Below are 27708 nucleotides of genomic sequence, written 5' to 3'. Positions count from 1 at the left end.
AAAACTGAATTTTTGATGAAAAATGAGTTTTATTTGTTATACAAGTATACAGTAAATAATCTGATCATTTCTTTATATTCTATCTAACATACAAAATGAGTGTGATTGAAATTAAGTAAATATAAAATTTCATCATCGTCAGAAGAAGAAAACAAATCAATCGCATCATTTACTGGAGATAATGACAAAAAATGTTTTATTTACAATATACAAATGAATTCATATGTTACAATTATTTTTCAAGTGGGGCATAATTTAGCAATTTCTCAATAAGATCGACATGGCCAAGAAGCATACGACGACAGCAATAACGTTTCAGGCCTAGGGCATCCAGAGCATCTCTGCAATAAATTATATTAAAATAATTAAACAGTAATATTATACTTTTAAGATTACACTCCATGCTTTATTTCATTTTTCAGCACATAAAACTTGTTATTTTATATGATTAATGCTTTAAAAATTTCACTTAATTTTTTTCGTGAATTAAAGGAAGTACAGTCAAAAGTTGTTAATCTGGACCTCAAAGCTAACAACTTTCTGCGGATGCGCATAATACGTTTACGCATGCACGTTTAATGTATAACAGACAGTATAAGCTAAGCTAAAATTATCTAATTACCTATTTCAGTTAATGTTGCAGATTGCGTTGCTCCTTAATCTTCGAACTGGATCTGGCTTATTATATTTTGCAGACTGTTAGAGCAATTTTATAAAAGTAAGTTGGAACTTTCGATTATGTCAAATAGAATTTCCGATGCTGGATCTACAAAGCGAAAGCATGTTTCGATGTCCATCAAACAAAAAATGGAATTGCTGCAAAAATTTGATAAAGGCATATCCTTTTTTTCTCTAACCATTCCAAAATCTGTTTATCAATTTCATGCTGCTCAGGGGGGGCGCATCGCGGCACGCAATGAACTGGAAGTTGATCTGTCAGCACTATCCTTAGCTTCAGGGCAGATGTTTTTATTTTATTTGGCTTATAATTCCGTACTAAATGTAGTATTTCATCTCGATGTACTCCGTTTTTGACATGATTTAAATCAAATTCCTCGTCATTATAAATATCACGAATACATATCAAATAGTTTTCTGGTTGTAATTTTCTAACTTCGACTATGCGTAATGTATGCTTTATGCATGCGCGCGTTGAAAGAAATGTTTAAAAAAGTAAACAAATAAATATTACGCTTTTTTTTTTTTGTAAATTTTTATACCCTTTGGATCATAATTGCTCTTTATTTCATAAATTATGGTTTCATATTTTTAATTTTATAATTTCTGCATGCCATCTTACCAGATTTAAACTGATGATCTATAATCCGGAATCGCCAAAGTCCCGACGAGTCTGGATTAAAGACTTTTGACTGTATTTCAAATTTGTAATGAACATAACTAAAACTGAGATGGTCATTTTGAAAAAAGTAAAATGAAATTTATTTAATAATCTGTACAGGCAAAAGATCTTTTTTTACAGAATAATAATAACTATTCAAGTACTTTTGGAAAGTTTATAATGTGCATTACTCCATTGTCCAATGCGAATGGATCAACATTAAGTAAAGCTAATGGTCCATAAAAATATATTTTTCTCACTGAGGCAAACAATAGAACTTTTCTGCTTTTCTGAGAAATTTCACACAAACTTCATTGCCCTGTAGTTTTCTGATAATAAAATGAATCTTTATTACAGCAAAACAAATGCATTCTTCATTTGCATTACACCTATTTTCAAGCAAGATTTTGACACTTTCCTATGAAGCATGTGTTTTTTCCCATGTACGACATGTATAAAGCCTGTCTATCCAGCATTCAACTAAGTAGTTAGCTCAAGTAACCAAAATATTTCACTACTTTAGAAAAATTTTCCCCTAAAAAAATTTAATAAACGAGCAATTTCGAGAGCTCATAATACGGTTAATACATATACATGGTAACCAAACAGTCTGATTTAATGCTAATAATAAGCATGATGTTGTAACACAACCATAAGAAGTTCATTTTGGTGTAATGCATTCACGCTGGTGTCAATTTTCTTGTTTTTTGCCGTGAGATGGCGCTCGAATTCATCTGGCAGCATGGTTCTATTGCTTATTTAGACACAGTATATCTAACTTTTCACCCAGCAAAAAGTATGTGCTTTGTAAATTGGGAACTACTCTTATATATGCCCTCGCTTGGAGACAAATTTCTTTAGAGAAACTATATGGTGCCATATTACTATCTAAATTTTTAGGGAAGCACTTCCGCAGAGAACCCGGTAAATGTAAACATCGCCAACTTTGGCGATAATAGTTCAAACCTGGTAACCTAGCTAATTTATCCTATTCGCTTATGCGAAGGTTGTCGTTGTTCGCATTTGAAGATTTATATTATTTTTCTCTTATTTATTATTATTTTTTCTGAATTTTTTAACAACGAATAGATAGAAATATTTTCGCATAATTAAAGAAGTTTTCGTCGAAAGATGCCGGTTCTCGGGTCGTCAGTTCGGGATCAAAGGAAGAAATTATGGCGGGAGGGGTGAATACTAATTTGTAACATGGCTGTTAACGTTATGTTCTTAATTATTAACAGCTGTAAGCACGCAGAACCATGAGGTTTCCAACCCCTATAATAATTTTTAAATGTATAAAGTTCTAGTTTTATTAAAAATGCTACTGAAGAAAATTTGATTACAGTTGACGGTTATTTGTATTGTGAAATATATTATGAAAAAGGATAGGTATTTGTTTCAACGTAAAATGCTTTAAGCTGTATGCAAGTAACTTGAAAAAGAAAAATACTTAAAACTATGTAAAATGGATATATTAAAGGTCATGCATTCATTAATTTATTACATGGGCATGGCTCTTACCGAAATACATCAATCAACAGGCAAAGTACTTAATAGTGAAAAAAGACATTTGTAATAGAAATATTAGTATTCTATATGAATTAGAGAAAATACATATAAGAATACTAATTGTTATTTTTTAAATGAATTTTTACTTCCCGTTGTGTTTAACACATTGTTTTCTGTGCTAACTTGAATTTAATAGAAATTTATTTTCGTATATCACGTTTAACCTGTTAGTTTTATATCTACATACTTATTATCTGTGAATTTTTACTACCATTGTCTGCTAACTTGAATTTACATCACTAAAAACCACGTTTACAAAATATCACGCTTACGGCTCGGCTCATCCTTGGCGAGTAAAACTGCAACGGTGCCAAAAGGGTTCTTTCTCGAAGCGCCAATGGGTTCTCTGCGGATGAAAACCCATTTTTGGTTTACATTTCGAACCTTAAGCTTAAAATGTCTCCAAAAACGTGGTTTTTCACACACGCAAAAAAACTAAGCACCTCGCTTTAATAAATTAACGTAACAACAATAAATTTCAAAGAACACCATGTACACAGCATTCTGTTTAAACTTTAAAAAAAAATCTACGTTTTGCACACTAATCAGCAAAATAAACTAAAATAAATTTCAATCAATTAAAAAAGCAACAAAGTGGACAGAAATTCATACTAAAAAAACAATGAACATGACATTCTACAAAATAAAATAGAATGCACTTACCATGAATGAATGCTTCTTCGAACAGCAGAAATACCAATTTCAAACATCACCAAAACAATTTCACCACACATTTGTTAAAAGCATCTTCTCCCATTTCAGAACAATCATGGAAAAATATATAAAGCACAAACTAAAATTTAAAATCACATTTCCGATTATATAAGTAGCCAATGTAGCTTTAACATGCCGCCACGTAAACTCTATCATATTTATACGACAGCCAGACTCACTATCCACAAAATTGGTACTATCTTTCACAAATAAATGTTCAAAACCTTCTTCTTCGAAATACTTGTAGAATTTCCAGCCACCCGAAAAATAGCTGTACCAGGCACGTGACTAAAATTTTGCCAATAGTAAATTCCAAGTTTCCACGTAAAAAGGGTTGCCATAGAAACCAACATCACCCCCAAAACAAACCATCGCAGAACACGCAATCATGCCAAAAACCAGTGCACAACACATATCGCCACATTTGGCAACCTGAAGGCGCATATGAGAGTAGTACCGTAGCATTTTTTCTTTATTAATTTCTACCCATAAAAATAACATTACATGGATACGGAAATAAGCGATTCATCTGATGAATCTGTAAATGGAAGCAAGAGAAATACATCCAGATAAAAAATAATCTCTGCCTCTTCAGATGGCGATTTTGCAACAGTATGCAGCATCTGATCGAATATTTGATGACCCACCAGCGATGCACACCGCTTGATGGGAGACTTAAGTATGACCCACCAGTCAATTAATTACTTATTTCAATTATTAATTACTAGCTGGATGCATGAAATTTCATTAGCTGGATTCATTAAAATTATAAATATTATTATAACTGTTCTAGGTAGCTGCTTGCGCAAGCTAGTTTTATAAAAATTCAACTAGGAATTTAAGGGGGGGGGTGAATTCTAATAAATTCCAAATTAAATCTTTGAAATTAGGCTTGCATCCAAATCACTAGAAAACTACCAAATTTGAGGTAATCAAGCAACGAAGATAAAACTTCAGTTAATTAGATAAATTCAGACAGATAACTTTTTCTCCTCTTCCTCTGGTTCAGCCGATTAGATTACTTTAAACAACTCCATAATTGTATGGAAGATACAATTGCCAATAGAAAAAAGTTTTATTGTATGCTTAAACAAACTGATTTTTGTCAATATTTCTGCAAATAATGCAGTATGTTTGAGAGAGAAGCTTTAATGGTTTCCCAAATCTTTATTTTGAACTAACCATTTTAGCAAAATTTCTGATGATTACTGTTTTTATAATACACAAATTAAAACCTAACCTACAAAATTCAAATGACCTTTATTATCGTTAAGTAGGATGACAAGATTCGGAAATTGTGCAGGGTCTAAGAAAACTTTCCTTCAAGCAAATGAATAATTTACTATTTTGATTAGAATAGTATCATAAGATTATAATTTGCGCGTTTATTGTTTTGTTTGCGCGTTCATTGTTAAGATTTTATTTGCATCTGCAAAACCTTGCCTATTTAAACAAATACTAAATTTTAAGCTCGATATTTTACATGGTCCATTTAAGAGCTTCCACTATGCCTAGACAAACCGCATACTTAAAGGTAAATAATTTCTTGTATTTTCAGTTTTATGTATGTCTGACATCAATTCTTAAAATTGAAATGTGACCAATCATCTTCGAAAATCAATGGATACCAACGTTTCATATACAGATTATCATATTTTAAGAGAATAATTAATTTATAGTGCTAATGATCGTATGAAATTAACTGGAAAATCTTTGAATGAAATTATTTAAACAAATACAGTAGTCATTCTTTGCAATTCAGGACTAAAATGAATACTAAAAATTTGGTTATACTCCAATTATTAAATTATGAAACAAATACTTAAGTTACAATAACACGATAAGTATAAAAAGTTACTATTTTTTTTACAAATATATATATATATATATTTTTTTTAACAAAACACTTACCCTTCCGTATATTCTGCTTGTAGCAATCCTAAATATGCTTCCCACTTATTACCAATAACCTTTCCGCAGGTAAAACAACGAATAGGTATAATCATTATGGTAGATGCGAGTTGAAAAAAAGAGCAAGTTGGCTTAGGAACAGAAAATATGTCGCTGACAATATTGCGAACAGATGATATAAAAAAGTAAAGTAAATACGCAATAAACACACTCGACCAGAATTACATGCTTCTAATTAATGTTGCCAAATTTTAAGGAATTTCTTTGCTAAAATTTGACAAAGAACTTCCAAGTAGAGAATAAAAATCCCTCTGAAAAGGTGAAAAAGTCTTTTATACCAAAAAATATTCCAACTTAGATACAGAAATATTAATCCATGTATTACGATGTCTACGATTAAATGCATATCTTTTCTTGATAGTTGAGAATCTATCTTGTTTCTGAAAAATGGTTGTTTTTAAAAATTCATTAATCTGTTCAATCCTGAAAGTAGAGTAATTTTCTTTCCATCTTTTTTTTAAATTTTTATTTTTAATAAATTTTAAATTATAGTGTTATGCAAAACAGGCTGCATATTTTGAAATATTGAGAAAAGTATTCTGGTTGGAGGGAAATTTATAGGGAAAAGGAATTTAGCTGTAAGATAGTGGCAACAGCGTTTGGTTTCTCGATTTGTGATGCACGCTGAGAATTCAGGATTTTGCATCATTCGTGGTAGCCGACTGATGGGAACAGTGTATGTTTTTGAACGTTAGAACTAAAGTACTGTTTTATAATGGCTGGAGATAAATTTCTGACTTCTCAAATAAGTAGAAATGAAGTTATAGGTTTAGTTTTCCGTTTGACACTGTTTGGAGCACTTACATATTTTGGAATTCGCTGGGTAGTGAAAGCAATCGACCCAACTAGAAAACAGAAACTTGAAGCCCAAAAAAGGGTAATAGAATTTTAACTATTTAATGAATAAAAAAAAAAAAAATTGTCGTAACATATGTGACTAGCAATGTTCATGTAGCCTGAGTTGGTAAATATTAATTTATTACGCAATTAATTATATAAAAGTTTTCAAACCTAGTAATATGATGAAATCTGCAGTATTCTTTCATTCACATAGACGTTTTGGTTTAATCCTAGTATCCGGTGCACAAGGGGCGACTTTATGATGAGCAGTAAACGGGACATATACGATGAGTAGTTAAACGGGTCATTTTGGTGTTGGCGATAATTTTCAAAATCGCGCCAAGGCTGCACCGTATACTAGGATTTTACCGACATTTTCAATAAGATTTGTTTGAATAGTGTAGAATTTTGATAAAATAATAGGAGAGTCCACACCCTTGGCGACAAACTGGGAAAGTGCAAAATCACCAATTGCTTCGTGCTTTCTCAAAATCGCCAACTTGAAAATAACAAGTCAAAGAATTGCAGAAACTCGGTATCCATGTACACATTGACTTATTTTCACTTCAAAAAAATCTCAGAATTGCACGAAATTGGCACTGCACATTGCCTTGACTTTGTTCGTGTACACATCCATGTGTGCCATATAAGTGGGGCGCGTCAAAGGTGTGGGCTCTGCTAGGATACAATGATAATTTTTTATGCAATTTGAATTCAGTATAATGTGAATGAAAATGATGTGTACCCCACTGATGGCCCTGACAGTTGAATTCTTATTTCATTTTGTCACACATATTTATTAAATTTTTCTGAGTGAACTACTATATGCGTACCTCTCGTAGTCAAATCATTAATAAATCAGACCAATTGTTGCTTCATGTACCCATAAATCGGTACTTTTCTGTTATTGGGACCGGAATCGGTAATGTATATATGTGTACATGCATGTATGTATATAAATACATAAAGAAACATATAAGAGCTCAGTAATTGAAAGAATGAGTAAGAGCTCAGTAATGAGCTAAGTCAATTGAAATAATCGAATGTAAAAATCTGTTCTGAAAAACTTGTAAGTTAAATACCACTCCTTCTCTGCTCACTAAAAAACTACAACAAACACTTAAAAACATTTAATTATATTTACAAAATCACTTCTAATAAATGTCACTTAAGTTATATTGGGCAGACCAAGAACAAAATTAGCATTAGAATCAATAACCACCAAGCTCACACTAAAAAATTTAAAAGTCAGCCTCATAAGCAAAAGATAGATACGAATAACAATACTGCGATTCTTGAACATTTTCAATTCATACACGGCTCTTCCATTACAAAAAGTATTTGACAAGTCTTTTAACTCTACCAGATTTATTTCCACAAATTATTACGGTTATTTGCAAAGAAGAATGCCGGCTGTATTTAAAAAGCAGGAATTATTCTTGTATGCACCCTCAGGTTGCCAAATTTGGTGACAAGTTTCTCGCCAAAAAAGTTTGCCGAGAAACTCCATGGTGCCATATTACTATCTAAATTTTTTGTCTACATTTCAAGCATAATTCAAAAATCAACAATAACAACAGAAATTCATACTAAAAAACAATGAACATAACATTCTACAAAATAAAAACAATAAAATAAAATGCACTTCCCATAATGGGAAGCTTCTTCGGACAGCAGTACGTAGCTTTAACATGCCACCACGTACTCTCTATGGTATTTGTATCGCAGCCAGACTCGCTATCCACAAAATTCATACTATGGTTCACAAATAAATGTTCAAAACCTTTTCATAAATCCTTGTAAGATTTCCAGCCATCCGAAAAAATAGTTGTACAAGGCTCAATCCATTCTTTAATACATTGCATCAGCGGATCCTTATTTCTATCATGCACAGCCACTAAAAATAATCTCCCAGACCCTCTTGCAACCACGTCTCTCGTTGCAACATATGCCATTTCAAAAAACGCATAAAACGAACCAATGAGCGACTAAACCACTTCAGCAAAAGAGTTTTCAACGTCAAAAAAGTTGCCGTACAACATGCAATTGTGGCAAAAACCAGCGCAGAATACATATCGACGCATTTGGTGATCTTAGAGCGCATGTAAGAGTAGAGCCAAAAAGTATTTTTTTAATAACTACATTGCTTTTAATAATGCTATTTTTAAACAAATTAATGGTACCTCAATGGGGACCAGCTCTAGTTCAGCGATCTGTAATGTGTACCTTTTCAACAAGAAATTTCATTTTCAACAGCAGAGGCCCACCAGCGGCCGAGCGGTAAAGTCGCTGAACACTGGTAGTTCGGTCCGAGGTTCGAATCCCGCGAACGGGCTGGCTACATGGGCGTTTTCGTGGTTTTCCCCATGTGTAACGTGTATACGAGCCAGTTTCCCTTAGAATGTCCTCCACGAAGGCATCCCTTCCCTTAGACAGATAGCCCTCGAGGCTTTGCCATAATCACACGCACATTTTCAACAATTATCTCAAGTACAACATTGATATTACTCTAACATACACAGATACGTGGATGTTATTATTGCTGTCAACAACTTCAATAAAATATAATTTGATCATATTTATTCTTCATGTTTGAAATTCAATAAAACTAACTTTCAACAAGGAGATAATTATTACCTTGATTTGCAAATTATCAATTTTAAAGATATCAAAATTTACAATAAAAGAAGAGATTTCGATTTCCCTACTATTAAACTCATCCATTAGAACTCCAGTATCTCAAAAGGAGTAATTCTAAATACCGTACATACTGAGCTCCTTAGAATAAAAATATTTGCAACAAAGTTGAATACTTACAAGAACAAAAAATTAATTCTATAGTCAAAATTCTCTTAGAGAATAAAACACCTCTATTCAAAATTTCTATAACTCTGAATAAAGCTGTTATTAACTACTTTTTAAAAATTTCTCATCTATAGTGATATAATAATTATTACTTAAACCTTAATAGTTGGATGGCTACAATAAGAAATTTAATGTAATTATGTACAAAGATTTTGTTTCTTTTTCTTTTCAATTATTAGTGTTTTTTTCTACTATTTTATTAATTTATTACTGGCAAATTTTCTTACTTTTACTTAAAAAAAATGTGGCCTTTTAGTTTCAAAGATGTTTTGTCCCCTTATTACGTGAAAACTTTTTTTTTTTTCTATTACTTTATCTTTTTTAACACATTTTTTCTTTTCCTCAACTTTGAGCCAGTATTATGTTTACGTTTTAAGATTGTACAGAAGACAGCATCTTTTAGAGTTTCTTAATGCCGCCACTTTGAACTTCAAGGATCACCTTTTTCCGTGGTAATAATTTTCACGACCGCACCCACAATTGACACACTCGCATACAAGTTTAACAAGATAGGATTTTTTGAACATATGTTACTTTGTTATGATATTGGACACTTATCGCATACTTTTTCCAATAGCTACCATCTTCAGCTTCTTCAGAAATTAATTCTGTAAGAAGCTCAGTGTGGTCATCAGAAGGATTAGTGGTTGATCTTTACAATATGGTAACTGGTAGTTTGGCGACATTTTGGAGGTGATAAAGGTTACTACCTGGGACTTTGGTAATAATGTGAGCAGTACTCAGTTTCAATTACGCATTATTTTGAGTGAGGGAAATGAGAGATCGTGGGATATGTCATGTGATATTAATGGACGAATTACGGTTCTTTAATCGGGAAAAAATGTGGAAATTTTGTATTTAGCTTTATTCTGTGTTGTGTGAAACAGTGTTGTTTAATTTTTGGATCCCATGGCCCTAACTAAAGTGAATTCGAAATGGGTATTTAGGCATTGTGATAAAGAGAAGTTTGCTTTTTATTTAGCGGAGGAAGTGTGGAGGAAGAATTTGCAGAAAAAAATCTTTCAATAATTTTATTGAATGAATTAGAAAAGTGTATCCGCCACGTAATCAAGATTGTGAAGAAGATTAGGTAAGTTAGTATTTTTAATTATTTGAGGATATTATATAAATACTTTTTCGCGATCAGGTAATTTCATATATGTTCTTTTTACCGGGTTTAAAGATTGAGAAAATTGTTATGTATTTTTGTGAAATTTTTCTAATTTATGAGAAAAAAGCAGTGTAAATGGATATCGTGAAGAGTGTGCGCAATGCCATTTTTGTGCAATTCTGGGATGTTTTTTTAAGTAAAAATAAGTCGACGTGTACATGGTTTAGTGATATTTTTATTAAATGATAGTTATTTTGTGAATTTTATGTTTGTAGGAATTTGGTATACGTTTAAGTTGAAATAAACGTGCATGGAAATAATTTAAATATTTGATACTAAGTATTTGTAATGCTTGCGGTATGAATTCGTTGGTGACGTGTATAATGTAATAGATGATTTAGAGGTAAAAGTTTTTGGATATTTTTTTTATTTTATATGTGGAAATGTTCATATTTGTAAAGGGTAAATACTTTTTTGCGATCAGGTAATTTCATATATGTTCTTTTTACCGGGTTTAAAGATCGAGAAAATTGTCATGTATTTTCGTGAAATTTTTCTAATTTATGAGAAAAAAGCAGTGTACATGGATATAGTGAAGAGTGTGCGCAATGCCATTTTTGTGCAATTCTGGGATGTTTTTTTAAGTAAAAATACAGTGTACATGGTTTATGTGTATGTGTTATTTTGAAAAACGCGTAAGGAGTATGGTATTGTGCACTTTTTCCCAATTTTGCAGTGAATATTTGTCATGATTAAGCAGTTTTGTTTGATAAAATTTCTAGCATAAGTGTAATTCGGCTAGTAGATTGTTGGAAGAAGTGTTCAGTAGATAAAAAGAAAAGAAACATGTCTTTACTTCGTGAAGACAAAATGGCGGCGGGAAAAAAAAATAGAAGGTTGCTGTAGGAGAGTTGGTCGCCAAATTTTCGCCAAAAAAACGCCAAGTTACCATAATGTAAAGATCAACCGGATTAGTAAATTTTCATTTGAAGGACGTCATATGATTTCAGCAAGTGTGCATTTTTGTAATTTTGTATTTCATAGGTTCTTTCAATTTTTTTTTTTATTGGACTTTCAGTTGCCGAAATAGGCTCTGCTTTTATTTTTATTATTTATGCAATCTTTATGAAAAGTTATTCATTTTCTTGAAATTAAAAATTTAGTTAAAATAATTGGGGACTGCCCATTTTTAGAATATTGCTTAAATGGCTATTTGTTTTGAAGTATACTTACATTGCAATCTATCTTTATATTGGAATTTCAGATTTCCATATAATATTTTTAGACCAGTTTGGTTTTTTCCGAATGGTCATTTTACAATATATAATTTTTTTTTTTTTAGTTAATTTGAAACAATGCTATGTTTTATTCTTTTTCCAAGTGTTTCAAAGAAGTGCACGGAAATTCCTGGTACATTTGAGATTCACTTTTTATGGTTTTATATGAGTTTTTATGTAATATAAACCTCTATCAACCTCTTGAGAGGACTTTCAGCTCACCCCATATTTAGAGTGTCCCCATGCCACACGGACACTGCATTTACAAACATCTATGCCTTCTCTGGGATTCGAACTTGGGCTCTTTGGCACGGCAGTCCAGCGATGCTAACCACTATACCAGTTGGGGGGCATCATAGTTATAGTAATATTAATCCATGCATTACTGTATAAATAATGAAGATATGTCTTTTTATGATAGCTGAATTTATGCTTTGGAAAAACTAAGAAGGAAAAGATATCCAAGTATAAACATTGTTTGGTGGATCATTAATTTCTTTAATTACTGCCATTTACTTATGGTGTAAGAAATCAATACCTATTGAGTTTTGCAAATGAAATTTACTTCAGGTTAATTACACAACAAAAATTGATTGGAATAATTGTATAAGTAAGAGTTCTTGTTACTGCTCCTGTTCATTTCATTTTGTGTAGTATCAAAATGCATGGCATGGCTTTAATAGAAAAATACTCGGTACGCTTTCTTTGGTGTACATTCATTAGTAAAATCACTTTATGTGTGGTTCTCATCAAAAGAAAGTCGCTAAATACGGTTTTATAGATTTTCAGTCTGCATTAATGGGTATTAGACAAACTATTTGGTGAAGCATTTTTGGTATTGATAGTATTGTTGATGGCAAAGTACCCTTTATTAATGTATTTTCTATTTTTAATTATTTTATGTTTTGTTTGATAAAAGCAGCATTTCAATTTGCAGTTAATTTTTTGTGTGTTGAGTAATGTATTTTGCATAAAATATGAATATGTTTTCATCATTTTAGGCAGAAAGAATTTTGAATAGAATTGGTGTAAAGAATGTTCAGGTAAGTTTTTTGTCAATTGTTTTTAAAACTAGTAATCTTTAGTGTTTCTTAAATCTACAATATTTTATTGTGTTTGAAGGATTCATATAAATAAGAGTAATCAATAAATAATTATAGAATTAATTAAAAAAAAGACTTAAAATATCTCTGTGGTTAAAACTCATAGCATCAATAAAAATGAAATGGTACTATCCGTTTTGAGGACCGTAAAAAAATTGCAGCGAAAATGTATGCGCAAAAGCGCCAAATCTAGCGTATGCGCTGATTTCAGATTGCATAAGTTTATATAGTTCTATATTTCTTAAGACACCATTGAAATACTAGTTTAATTTTTAAATCCTTCTTTTGATATCATATGGATTTAACAATTTGGAAATTGCCCATGATGAAAAGTTGGCAATAGAGTTTTGGGTAAAGTGCAGAATCACCCCCTGCTTGACGCGTTTTTAACAATTGCATCTCATCCCAGTGCTTTCCCTAAATCATAAACTTCTAATCCCTTAATTTTGCCGCTCGGTGCTTCCCCAAATTCTAAAAATTTTGTCTTTCCTAAATTTTGCCATCCGGTGGCGAAATATTCTGCCGCCGCCTCTGGGTTTATGGTGAATAACATGTCAGTTATTCTTAATTAAAATAGCACTAAATGTAATCTTTTGGCCTATGAGTTTCATTAAAAAAAAATCTATTTTTAGCATATGAAAAGAAATTGTTGAATTTTTCCTCGTCAACATTTTTACAGCATTTAAAAATCTATAATCATAGCCAAGTGTAATGTTAGCATAATAGGCTGCCATACTCTTGTTATTCAATTACTAATATAAAATCCTTCAGGGAATCATCATCTTGGTGAGAGGGTGTCACGATCCTGGAGGCCAGTGATTTATCATCTTTTCCGTCTCCTCTCCTCTGAGCTGATACTTTTCTCCTTCTATTCTTCCTTGTGGTTATCCTCTTCGGAGTTTGGGACTCATCATAAAAAACTGGAGCAGCCCTTGTCTCTAAGTTTCGAGTGGCGAGAAAAACTGCCCACATGTTTGCCGTGCGGGGAGACTCGTGTCGCTGGAAAAGAGGGTCCTGGTAGTTGAGAGGCAGGGTACTGTCACCAACACACTGCTTTGGCCTCTGCTTCAGCTAAACGTATGGCACCTTTTCGTCCTCACGGGTTTCAATCGGCTGGTCACTAGTCCTTGTGTCAGTGGCTTGGGGATAAGGTGTTGGGAGTACCTGCTTTCGGGAAAGCCGACTGTGGGGCTTCGTTTTGCGTATAGGTCTGGCTAGCCCTAACACAGGAATCTGTGTTCCCTTGTTGGGCTCTGTGGTGGGGGGCGGTCGGACCTGAAACTTTATTCCTCTCAAATATGGCATATTCTAATATATACATAATAAAAGACTTTGAAGTCAGTCAAGTAGTTCCATGGACTAATTCTTCTGAACAGTCAACTCTTAAAAAAGTACTTACTGTGTCGGATGTGACAATAGTCTACGTTTCCTTGTAGTATCAAGCCCTTTTGGCGAAATGCAAAAGATATCTCCATTCATAATTAACAAGTATATTCAATCTTCGATAGGTGAACCAAGAAACATAAAACGTCTTCGGTCTGGAGACTTGCTTATCGACACAACTTCGGCCATACAGTCTGTCTCCCTTCTTCGACTAACCAAGCTCAGGCAAATTGATGTCATCGTATCTGCGCATAAAACACTTAACTATTGTAGGGGCATAAATTTGGAATTTTACCTTCTGTCTGTTTCCGAAGAAAAGTTAGTTTCCGAGCTTGCAGATCAAAAAGTGTGTGGTGCCAGGCGGATCAAGATGCATAAAGAAGGTTAATTGATAGACACAAAACATGTGATCCTGACCTTCAAGTCGCATGATCTGCCTAAGAATATTAAGGCTGGATACTTCAATTGTCCTGTACGCCCATATATCCCAAACCCGATGCAATGCTTCCAGTGCTGCCTCCAGATTGGTGCTGTCTTATCATATGTCTTTGTACAAGAAGAGGGTGTACCTCAAGACTGTGTACTCAGTGTTACTTTGTTGACATTAAAAATCAACGCTGTCTTAAAGCAACTTCCTCTCACTGTTTCAGGATCGTTATATGTCGATGATCTGCAGATTAGCTGTCATGGGGCAGATATTGAGACATGTAGAAAGACAACTGCAGATAACTCTAAACCGGATTGAGGACTGGTCAGATAAACAAGATTTCTTGTTTTCGAAGCATAAGACTGTTTGTGTGCACTTCTGCAGGAAGTGAGGTCTCCATCCTTAGCCTGAGTTACAGCTTCATGGATCAGTGATTCCAGTAGAGCCTGAGGTAAAGTTTTTGGGAGTGATGCTCGACCGAAAACTTACCTTCCTCCCTCATGTGTTACGTCTGAGGAAGAAGCATACCAAAATATTGAATCTTCTAAAGGTCTTGGGGAACGCCTCCTGGGGTGCAGAGTGCTGCTCTTTACTTCACGTTTACAGAGCACTTGTTCACTCTAGACTAGATGATGGCTCAGTTGTTTATGTATTTGCACGGACATTAGATTTGCTGAAACTAAACCTAGTTCATCATCAGGCACTGCGGATCTGTTCTGGGGTATTCAGGACATCTCCAGTCCAGAGCCTGTATGTTAATTGTTATGAACCAGCCCTCCATTTGTGATGTGAGCAGTTGTCTCTTCTACAGTATTTTAATATATTGTCTCAACCTGACCATCCTAGTAAGCTACATTTGCTTAATGACATGTGTGAACTTCTGCTTCAAGCCCGACCATCTTGTGTTCCTTCCTTTTCCTTAATAGCTTGTTCGTTGATTGAGGAGTATTCCATAACTGATATGTCCACCCAAGCAGTACATCGTCTTGAAATTCCACCTTGGGAGGATGCGGGAATCAAGCTCCTTCATGTTTTCCAGCGCCATAATAAGCAGAACACTTGCGATATAAACAACTCTTCTTTAACCACAGATATGAATATAGCAGTCATGTGGCCGTAGATACAGATGGATCAAAAACAGCTTACCATGTTGGAGCAGGATTTGTTGTGGGTGACCACATGGAGGGCAGATGCTTGCACTACGCTTGCTCGGCTTTGACATCTGAGCTGACTGCCATATATTATGCACTTAATTACATATCAAAGCTACACCAGAAAAAGTTCATATTTTATACAGACTCGTACAGTGCATTGAAAGCCTTAGAAACTTTTTCCAACACTTGCAATTCTGTAGTTGTTGAAGTTTTAAAATTAAATCTAAGCTTACAGTTGCTTGGATATCAGGTTCTGTACTGCTGGGTTCCTGGACATGTAGGGATCAAGGGAAATAAGCTCACAGATATCACAGCTAAGTCTGCTGTTGATCTGTGCAGCCAGCATGTTCCTCTGATGGATATTAAAAACGTTATCAAGGGAAAAGTCCTAAAGAAGTGGCAGCTGCTGTGGGATGCTCAAGTTAACAATAAGCTTAAAACCGTAAAACCTCTAGTTGAATACTGGGGCTCGATAGGAAACCGAAGGGAGAATGTTATTCTAACTCATCTTCGTATTGGTCACTCTCGTGTAACGCATAGTTACCTTTTTTGAAGGCTGAGAGTGAGCCTGTTTGTTCCTACTGTGATAATATTCTTACAGTACGTCATATTTTAACTGATTGTCCATATTTTAACTCGCTTAGATTGAAGTATTTTAACAATTCTGACTTGCCTCTTGACCGTATAATTGGGAAAGAGGCAAATTCTAAATTATTTCAGTACTTCAAGGAGAGTGGTTTTGTTATTTAAGTTGTTTTTCTTTTGATGAGTATTTGGATTTTAGTGCTATAAATTTTATTCCATATCATATTTTATGATTTCATACATGCATCACATCTTATGTCATTACCCAATTCAAGAGTTACTTCATCTTAATTTTTACCATTTTTATTGCCTCTTTTTATTTTAGAAGTGTATTCTTGTTTTAAACTTGTGATTGCATAGAATTTATTTGTCGATGTGACCGCTTGTTTTTTATTATCATGTGTCTGGCGCTAATAACCTGTTCAGGTTGTAAAAAAGTTTAGACATCACTGCACGAGTTATTACTGAAGCTGTCATGTATTGATAAACATGCGGTGACGAAAGCAAAATATAATAAATTATGACTCGCCAGGTCGGCGTCAGGGATATAAAATAGGTGAATGTTTCGGTAAGCGTGGCGAACAGCGGTAAATGGAACGGAATGTTTAAGATGTATGCCAAGCAGATACTCAGCTATGGAATCAAATTATTAATCTCACAAATTTATGCTTACATGATTGTTTTTCCATAACAAGGTATTTTTTTTAGTGCCTAAGTGAAATTAAGAATTGGAATTTTTAAGTGAAAATCTCCATATGTTTTATTATGGAAGAAAAAATCAAATGCACATGCGTAAAGCATACAAAAAAATAAAATAAAATAAAATAAATAAATAAATGTTTGTGGCTATGAGGCCCGGATTTTAGATCATTCCGGATAATGGATGTCCGGATTTCGGACTTTGTACTTCATAAGTATAGGAACTGGGAGAACGCAGTAAAAGTTAGATTTCATTTTTTGTCCAAAATTATGCATTTTTTTAATTTGACATTGCCCAAACATAAATTTTTTATTATTTTATATATACACACATAAACTTTGGGTACTGTCGATTGCAATAAAAATGGTAGGTACAACTAGATGTTACAGCAGTCTCACATACGAAATTTTAATGTTCTACGACTGATTGTTTTTAAATTATGCAAGACATATGGTTATCACAAAAAAAAAAAAAAAAAAAAAAAATTCATTTTGAATCCATTGTTCATTTTGTTTTGGTGGAGAAAATTTGGGGAAATGAAGGACGTCTGCCTCTTCATTTCCCCAAATGTTCACATGTGAGGGAATCCACTGAATGTGCATATCACAAGAGGACGAGACTTGGGTAAAAGTATATTTAAGGGTACCCCTTGGTGATTTTTAACAGTACATGGATACTGAGTTTATGCAATTCTTTGACTTGTTATTTTGGCTTTGGCTAGCAAAAAGTTCACTTTTGAAAACTGAGCTAAAATCAGGGATTCTTTTTTTTATTATTATTTTGACAATTCCATGAGCATTTCTGATAAGTACTCCACTGCCAACTTGGGAATCCTCATTTTTGCTACCATCAGTATACATAAGCGTAGTGCCGTTTGGGATGTTATTTATAATTTCAAGGGCAAATCGGCACATCATTTTTCTTTGTGACCCTTGACAGTAGTTCAGTATGGAAACTGACCCTTGGAAGATCCTCTAAGGGGTCAATACATTGCTTCAAGAAGCATTTTTCGACCTTAGGGTCAAGTTGCTGCTCTCAATCTGACTAAATGGGCTGTGTTTCTTAAATCTTTCTTTATTATCCCAATGCCGCAATAAATCTGAGGTACAATTTAGGGAACCGTAGCTGTAAAGTTTATTGTAATACTTCACTAGGTTCGAGATCCCAGCTAAACACCAACAGGCAAATGAGCTGAGTCAGTTCTCTACCTCTGGTGCTCAGGTCTTTGGACTCGCTGCATTTTTCCTCCGTCTCTGCACTGTCTACATAAGATTTTGAAAAACCACTGCGCTGAGAACCATACTCAGGGCATCTGTGTTAGTATGTTGCACTCACCACAGCCATCTTTGCCATTGTTGCTTTCCCACTGTTAGTAGTAGTCATGTGTAGTAAGGAAGGAATGAATTTATAATTGTAGTTTACCTTATTATAAATAAAATATTCTTTTCGTGTAGTTTAAATAGTTTTATTTATCATTTGGATTGCTGCCATTTAATTAGATTTTGTGCTGAAATTCATCTCTAGTGCTAAGTAGTGTCTAGTTAATGAAAAATAACCTATTGTTTGCCAATTTTCCAGAAATTATCTTAATTCAGGGTCAGAGCTGGAGCTGATGCAGTCGGTTCAACCACACTGGGAAACATAATTTTTAGACTTTAGGGAGAGTGGGCAGCAAATTTTAGGAGAGGCAGATATTGTGCTGGGTGACCAAAAATTCCAGCATTGCAATGATGTGTAATAAAGAAGTGCTGTTCCCAGTTTAAGTTAACTATAAGGTTTACTTAAACTATATACTATTAATATAGGTTTTACTTAATTTACCTTTTTACAGAAAAGTTTTATAAAAATATCCTTAGTTATTTTTTTAATTTTATTTTTGTTTTGCCACAAATTTGAAAATGTTTATTAATGCATGGTGTTTTTAATTATTGATTCACTGCATTTTTTCATCCATTTGATTAAGCTTATTATCCTTATATTAAAAAATTTTAAGATTATGTTGTTATATTTTTATTCCTTTGGAAATAAAGTCTGAAAAGCCATGTCTCATTCCATATTTGGAAAATATGACTGGTAATTACAAAATTGACGTACAGAATTCTGATGATTCATTTGTAGATGTTGCCAAGTGAAAATATAGGAATTTGCTGAGTAATATCTTAAAGCAAATAAAATATAATCAAAACGTTCCTGCCATTTTTATAGGTAAAATATGGTTGATGTTTGTTGGTGAAATGATGAGTCACAGGGTCTTGGAAATAATATGTGTATTATTTTAATGATTTTTTTTTTTTTTTTTTTTTTTACAATGAAATTGCTTGAATTACTTTTTTTAGAATTATTGGAAAAGGATATTTAAACTGAGAAGTTAGAATTTTAACATTTTGCTGTAGCAAATAATTATTTTTTGACAGTACTGAGGGTTGCTTTAAATGCAATTTAATTTATCCAGTGCTGAAAGTAAATTTAAAACTGAACAGTCAAATCTGCATAAATCGATTCATTTACGTAGGTACTACTATAGGTATTTTTATTACATACTAGACATAACAAAATACCTGGGTAATAATTCTACCAAATGAAAGTATGTGGATAATTGACAAATGAAAGCTATAGAAAACTTGTAATACATAAAATTCAATAATTGTTGAAATGTGTATCAAAATGGAAAATTTATTCAAGTCTTCGAAATCTTTCTTTTTTTTTTTTTTTTTTTTTTTTTTTTTGGTGGGGGAGGGGGAGAAATAGTTCCCCATGTAGTTATTCTGTCATTTTTGCTTGAATAAAATATATGAAGGCTACTTCTCTGCATTTTACATAAAGAAATACATAATTCTGTATAATAAAACATATGTGACAACTGAAATAGGTGTAGGTATTATTTTAGTTCCATTTCTAAAATGCGAGACTGAATGATTTAATATAAAAATAGTTATATGTAACCTTGAAATATTTTCTTTCACTTTTTTACACCTGCCTTTTTTTTTAGTTATACTGTATTCTGAGTGCAAATTGGAGAGGCACAAATCACAAGTTATTTTGTTGAAGCAAATTTTAAGTCATTATCTGAAGCAAATTTTAAATCATTAACAAATTTATGATTCTAGTGTTCAGATTGAAAATAAATATTTTAAAATTTTTTGTGCATTAGATTTTAATATATTCACCTTTTAAAATTATTTAAAATTGTGTCATTGTTCTCTTTTAAACAACATAAATTTAACTCTTTGGCAGTTGTAGGATTAAGCAGTTCTTTCTTCCCAAATATGCATGGTATTTGTCCATCATAAATAAATGCAAGCTGGCATTCGTTGAAGTCCATCAAAAAGTTAGTACAAGGTCTGTCCAAAAAGTAATAAAATGAAATTGTTAAAAAATATATATTCAAGATACCATTGAAAATATTTAAAATTCTTCAAACTATGCCCCTTGGATATACAGACACTTGGAAGTGACTTGTCTATGCATGGTATGCATCCACTTTGTCAGGGATCCACTTTTTAGAAGACTTTTGTCAGGGACCTTGTGTAGAACCTTTGTCATAATTGTTTGAATCTCTTCAGTAGTTTCAAAATGGGCCATTTTTAGGATGGTCTTGGTCCCTTGTGACAAAAAAAAAAAAAAAAAAAAAAAGAGAGAGAGAGATAAGATGTCTGCTGGAGGTTAGGATTGTAGGGAAGTTGGGGAAATGTTACCATGCTGTGCTTCCCCAAGAACTTTCAGATGTGCAGAGCAAAGTGGTTGAGAGTATGGTAGTGCAATAGCCAAGTAGTAGTGATCTCCTTTTGAATGTGGATGACCATTTGCCTTTTTGGGATGATGGGACCCCAGGTTGTTCCATTCGGCACTTCGTCTTTGGATTGAATACCCATCATTCATTGCTGGTGATGACATCGTCAATGAAATTATTATTGTTTTGCCCAAGTAAAGTTCCTTAGCAATTGCCACTATGCAGTTGCCACGTGGTTGTTTTGTGATAACCAAGCAATACTCTGAAGACCAACTTCGACACACTTTCTGCATAGGCAAAGTATTGTAAACAGTGTCTTGCACAGTGGTTTCTGTAATATTAAGAGTGTCTGCTATCATCCAAACACTCATTTGATGATTGGTATTTAAATGATCATGAGTATGGCAGACATTTTTACCACTTTTGCTCGTTAGGTTATCCAGAGTGAGGGTAATTTTCCATTTCTTCTTCCCATTTTTAAACAGCTTCAGCCATCTGTGAACTTGAGGATAGGAGAGAGCAGAGTCCCCGCAAGCTTCCTGAATCATTTGGTGTTGGTGAGGCTTCTTTTATTTAGCATAGAATTTGATCACTTATTCGATAGCTTTCTCCACTGCACGTTCAGCACTAACATGAGGTTTATAGAAATAGTTGTCTTGACACCTTCAGAGCTCAGACTAGAATGATCTTGGAAGCCTGGTAATGCTAAAAGACCCCCCTCTTAACCCAACTGTTCCACATACACTATCACTTGGTGGAGTGGCTTGAAAAGAAGACCAGTATAACTTTCTGGACAAGCCTTGTATGCTATTTCATGGACATTTGCTTTATTATGTTTAAGGGTCATTCCTTATTCCATAAAAATGATCAAAAATGAGAAAGAGGGTGTAGCTACATTGTAATCAATTTTTATGAAACTGGGTACATAGGTTGAAGTGATGCGCAAATAGAGCTGTATGAAATATTTTAATAGCTCTTGACATTTAAAAATTTGTGATCTGCACATAGTAAAATGCTTAAAGTTTCATGCCTGAAATCGTGCATAAATAAAGCTTTAAGAAATATTTTAGATACATTTGGATGTTGAAATTTAAAAAATTCATAATTTGCATATGTGAAGTTTCTGAAAGTTGTATGTTTAAAGTTCCATATCATAAAACTACATCATATAAGTATAAAATTTTAATAATGTTATAATCTCTGAAAAGTTTTCTACTTGTATATTTGATAGTATTCAAATTTAAGCATTTTAGTTAATCTTTAATTGACTGTTAAAATGAAATTTTCTCAGTAGTGAGAGAATTGAAAAAATTATAAAGACCAAAGGAATTTAAAGGTATTTATGAAATTGATACTGAAAGATTATTACATTAGGGAAAAATACTGCTCAATTTGAATCTCTTTCATCTTCAAAAATGCCTTAGAAGCTTAAAAAAATGTTTTTAATTACAATTTTTTGTCTTATATACAAATAAAAAGGGGGAGGTGGAGAAAGCAATAATATTATATATAGGCTTGAGGATTAGTATATCCAGTTATGTGCCTGAAAAATTCAGGATTTCCTTTTGAGTTCTTTTGATTGAACAGTTATTAACATAATTTTAAAATTCTGATTTAAAAGGAAGGAAATTATTTTTTTGCATTTCTCAAGGTTGCATTAAATATAATTTAATGTATTATGTGCTGAAAGTAAATTTAAAACTGAATAAAGGAATCTGCATAAATTTATACATGGGTATTACTGAATCAACACAACAGAGTTAAATTTAAAAAAGTAACATTGCACTATATGTGTATATTATTTTTATTTAAACATTCAACAGTAATTTGAGATAAATACTAAACTTTACATTATTAATCTCATATGCAATAAATGAAACTATAAAAAATCAGGTATTAAGTGTATGAAATTATAAATGGTGTATAAGTAATATTTTCTGTGATTAGTAACTTTATCAAAGAAAGCTTAAACTAATGCTAATACTATTGTAAAAATGCCTAAATATATATCATTCAATCAGTAGCTATGCAGGAATTTTTATTTGAGTTTCTTCTCAACTATTTCTTAAGTTTGATTAAAATTGTCTTATTTGTTTCTGTAGTATCTATCCATTGATACTTTTCATGGCTTACTGTAGTTCATGTATTTTTAAGTACTATTGTAGTTTTTAAGTGTTACTGCAAGTGGTACTGTAATTAATATATTTTTAAGTGCTACTCAGCAAGATTTATTTGTAATGATCATGTAAAATGTAGTGAAGGTCCATGTAGGTTTATAAATTTAACAACAAATTTGTTGTTATCTGGTCAAGTGCCAGTCACAGTACCTAATCACTAATGTTTGTCTTACCGACAAGAAATAAATGTTAAAACTGAAATTAGGTCAGAGTTTACTGCTAAGCTGTGTCTTGTCTCTTTTTCTTCCAAATTCTTTTTCTGTTTTTCTGGTATTATAACAAATGTGAAATAAGGATTTTGGAAATCCTGTTAGTTTAGCCATAGTTTTAAGTCAAAATAAAGTAGTTGATCATCAGCTACACATTGTTGTTTATCATAAAATATAAATTGAAATATCCTTTGTAAGTATTTAATAAAAGCGTATCAAGTATATATATTTTGTTATGCTATACATGTATAATTATTTTAAACATACGTTCTTGTTTATAACAGCTAAGTGAATATGAACTTTCCATTGCTGCACAATTAGTAGATCCTACCACCATAAATATATCATGGAATGATATTGCGGGATTGGATGACATCATTCAAGAAATCAGAGAAACTGTTATTCTTCCAATCCAGAGACGAGAACTTTTTTCTGGATCAATGCTGATACAACCACCTAAAGGTTTGTTTTAAAATTTCATTTTGAACATTTCTTATATATCATCATCATCATCATCATCATTATTTAATTAAAAAAAGATGAACTTTTTCATCTTTGTTGTTTATCTGAATTTATATTCAGTGAATCTGTATTCAATGTAATATTGCGATATTCAGTGCTTCAGTCATCCTCAAGATTAAAATCAGCTTAACAGTATTGTGCAAAAATAATAATGCAAAATTACTGAGCATGCAAACATCGGCCCACCACGTTTAGAACAAAAAATGAGTATATTGAAGAAATCTTGTAGTGACACATTTGTAATAATTGAAATAATTACAGTAGAAAATCGATAATCCATCGCTCTTTTAGTTAGCATTTTCTGTTCTCCATCAGACATTGAGATAATACAATGGACAGAATGAATCAAGGAGGCAAGAGAAAAAAAAAATTATAATAGGCTGTGTTATGCTACAAATTATGATCACATTTAAAGTAGAAGTTTTGAAATTGCTCTTCAAACTATGTATCATTTTTAAATTAAAGATTTTAAAGAATGCAATAATTGTGGTGGAAATGGACAGAGTTAAGTCATATTAAAGATTGATGGATTGAACCAAAACTTAATAACCGGGAATGATTATGTAAGTGAAGAGGAAAAGAAGCCTACGCAATTAATAAATCATCAAAAGTGAATCAGCGTCAGTAAAATTTAAATTATGCTTTCTGAGTACATTGCATTGTTAAAACAAGGCAGACATGACACAGCTAGTGTCTTATGTGTAATATGCATAAGAGAAGAGGGAGGGAAAATTCTGCAGTGTTTTAAGCAAGAAAAAAAATAAGATTTTTTTTTTTTTTTTTTTTTTTTTTTTTTTTTTTTTTTTTTATGTCCAATACTATATTTTGCAAACATATTTGGTGTCCACTTTTATTGTATTTCTGTCAGAAAAAGCACAATTTGTGGTCCGAATGGATAATTATTGAGGCCTACACATGGATTCAAAGATAAATACAGATATTGTGTATTGTTATTTTAACTATAAAATACTTAGAATACTATAATTGTTATATAGGACTGTGTACTGAATTTTTCATGTATACCTTTTGGTTACTGTAAAAAATCGAGTAAAGTGTCATGTTTTGTTTTTTATAGAAGACTAAAGTGCTCCAGGATAAAACGATTGATATTTCTTATTATTTATATTTAATTTAAAGATTTAGGTTAAATGTGTTAGATAAACCCATGTTAATAGCTTGCTAGGGAACTCCATAATTCATAGAAAGTGTGTTTCATAAATTGCACAAATTTGTAAAAATGCAGTAAAAGTCAAAGCTGCACAAAATATCAAAATTTTTGTTTACCTTTCTGTTGTGTACATTCTAGTTCAATTTTGGAGAATGTTATCTGTTTGTTACCTTAACTTCATCGGCAAGTTATTATTGTTTCAGTGAAGTTCATGATTACCCTTTCACAGATGTCTTTGTTGATTTCCCAAGTGACCTGGTGAATTTCTCTTTTTAATTTAGGAATTGTTTGTGGTTTATTCATATAAACTTTTGATTTAAAATAACCCCTGGAAAGAGGTTCCAAGGTGTGAGATCACAAGCCCTGACAGGCTATTCCTGGTTGCTGCAGCAAAATGAGATTTTTTCAAAAAGCAGTGCTAATGACTCACAGGATTTGTAACAGTTAGTCCTGTCCTGCTGAAATCACTTACCTGTAGCACGCATTTCACCACTGCAGACCACAAAAAGTTTGTGATTACATCACAGTAATGATCACTGTTAACCATAATTGCATTTTGCAGGATCTCTTTTATAAAAGAAGGGGTTAGTTGTACCTCCCTCTCCAAAACATTAACCAATGGTTTACAGAGATTAAACAATGGTTTACATTTACAGAGAGCATTGGTAATCTTGGATAACCGTATAGTTCTCTTGTCCTCAAATGCAGCAATTTTTTCTGTTAATAAATCCAGACAGAAGAAAGTATGCTTTGTCCCTTGAAGATTCTTTTTGAAAAGCTGTCCTCTTCTTATATGTCAAAATCTACTTGGTAAAACTTTTCACTTTCTGGTTGTCTATTTAAAGTTGCATCAACTGACTCTTGTATGGTTTCATATGAAAATCTGTAATCTGTATAAGTTGGTATAAACTATTATTAGTATTCAGTATAGGGGATGATGTTAACAGTCAAGTAACTTCTTGGGAGGTCACATTCACATTATTCTGTGCCACTGTATTGTTTTAGTCTGTGAGAAAGTCATGTGGTTTTGTCTGGATAATTTTATGGTCATAAATGATCCAGATTCTTTGAATTTATCAACTGCATAACTATCATTTCATTGGGAACATTATTAGATCTGAAGGTGGTGTGAAAATTTATGAACCATCCCTACATAGGAAAACTTCCCATTTTTTTAAAGGTTTTTGAAATGACAGCATTTTGCTGCATGACACTTAAATTTAACAAAAATATATTAGTCAGAGTATTAAAATATGTATTTTATAAAACTTTCTGTACAGCATAAATTAAATTGACTGCAAAGGGAACCTAGTCCATCTAATTTATCTTTATTATAGTGTTGATTATTAAGCTCAAATTTACTTTAATTTTTTTTTTCAAGTTAAATAGTTGAAAGCAATTTGAAAGTTTTATTGATTGTTTTTAAATGTAACACAAGTTGCAATATAGTCATCTGATATTCTTCTTGTTGGATTCACATTCAGTATTGGATAAATACAGTACAAAGTCCGAAATCGAGACTTCGGTGATTTTGGATTTTTCCATATAATAAATCATCAGTTTAAATCTAGTAAGATGGAATGTAGAAATTATAAAATTAAAAATATGAAATAATGAAGTATTTATAATCTAAAGGGTATCAAAATTTAAAAAAAAAAAAAAAAAAAAAAAAAAAAAAAAAAAAAAAAAGCATAATATTTATTTGTTTACCTTATTAAACATTTCTTTTAATGTAAGTTGTTTTAAGTTACTTCGTTTTTAGTGCTAATACTTTGTCTTGAACTCTGTAGACAGATATAATCTCTTGTTCAGTTACATTGTCGAAGTCCTGTAACTGCTGTTTCAAGAATTCCGACTAACTTTTCAATCTAAATTTTCTCGTTTTCAGTAACTTCTCTGTCACTTTCTTAACTATCGGTAGCAGTTTTCTGGAACTAGAAACATACTACAGATTTCTCCATTCATTAATTGATTGATGATTCAGAAGCATTGTCATCACAATGAAAACTTCATTCATTACCGCTTCATTCAACATCTTCATTTATTACCGCTTTTCCACATTTCTTTACAAAACTCATTAACTGGAAAATTTCACCTTTGTTTTGCGATGTCTGAAAACTTTTAAAATTAGTGGCTGTCATCATCAAATTTAGCTATCTTTGCATCATGAGCTTGGCGACTAATGACAAGTTGTTCCATTAAATTTTATCTTGCTGGACTGGACTTCTGGGACTTAGACAATAAAGCCTGAATTGTATTAGTTTAGTTATGTATTATACTTATGTCTATTTCTTGCACATGTTTAAGGCATATCAGATAAGTAAATTCCTACATATACTTAAGCCTTATTGAGGGCCAGTGCTAAATATCTTACCGCCTAATGCAGTTTCTGTAGATCCTAAATTCTGGGACTTGGTGCGGCCATACGAGCCCTGGCATTGGTTCTGGGCTTATGTGAATAACATCAGTTATTCCTTATTTAAATACCCCTAAATGTAATCTTTGGGTCTATGAGTATCATCAGCAAAATCTATTTTCAGCATATGGAAAGAAATTTTTCCTCGTCAACACTTTTTAGCCCATTTAACTTAAATCTCTAATCATCGGCAAGCATAATGCCAACATAAAAGGTTATGTTATTATTCAATTACTAACATAAAAAAAATGTTTAGGCATCGCTACATGAGTCATTACTCAAGTTGTCATGTTTTGATAAACATGCGATAATGAAAGGAAAGTATAATAAAAAATGGTTCGCCAGGTTGGCGTCAGATCAACGATGTATCTATGTGAAATGTTTCGATTTGAGGCCAGGCAAATACGTACCAATGGAGCCAAATTACTGATCATACAAATTTATGCTA

The 27708-nt window shown here is 32.4% G+C and overlaps 2 protein-coding genes across 2 annotated transcripts in view; one reads left to right on the top strand and one right to left on the bottom strand.

Moving 5' to 3' along the window:
• Window positions 1-168: 168 nt before the first annotated feature.
• Window positions 169-5816, bottom strand: Polr2L (DNA-directed RNA polymerases I, II, and III subunit Rpb10). The gene is made up of 2 exons (XM_085812190.1): window positions 5534-5816; window positions 169-341 (listed from the first exon to the last, which is right to left on the bottom strand). Exons 1-2 carry the CDS (start codon window positions 5626-5628, stop codon window positions 233-235), a joined length of 204 nt encoding a protein of 67 aa, XP_085668316.1. The 5' UTR covers window positions 5629-5816; the 3' UTR covers window positions 169-232.
• A 386-nt stretch (window positions 5817-6202) lies between these two features.
• LOC118186045 (outer mitochondrial transmembrane helix translocase-like) overlaps window positions 6203-27708 on the top strand; it is a 52227-nt gene continuing 30721 nt past the window's right edge. Inside the window, exons 1-3 of the mRNA XM_035356030.2 lie at window positions 6203-6470; window positions 12688-12729; window positions 23439-23616. Of these exons, the coding sequence (XP_035211921.1) occupies window positions 6309-6470; window positions 12688-12729; window positions 23439-23616 (382 nt within the window). The 5' untranslated portion in view covers window positions 6203-6308. The remainder of the gene's footprint in view (window positions 6471-12687; window positions 12730-23438; window positions 23617-27708) is intronic.

The sequence above is a fragment of the Stegodyphus dumicola genome, chromosome 2, assembly GCF_044657685.1.
Source record: "Stegodyphus dumicola isolate Sdum_Otavi_A_Nest chromosome 2, ASM4465768v1".
NCBI lineage: Eukaryota > Metazoa > Arthropoda > Arachnida > Araneae > Eresidae > Stegodyphus > Stegodyphus dumicola.
This window is presented reverse-complemented; position numbering and strand designations above follow the sequence as displayed.

What these genes read in the sequence shown, in the direction of transcription:
- Polr2L (XM_085812190.1), bottom strand. Translation starts at nt 5,628, where the DNA reads ATGATTATACCTATTCGTTGTTTTACCTGCGGAAAGGTTATTGGTAAT. An exon ending in CAAGCAGAATATACGGAAGG is followed by an intron (nt 342 to 5,533) that starts GTAAGTGTTTTG and finishes AATTTATTGCAG; the next exon opens with AGATGCTCTGGATGCCCTAG.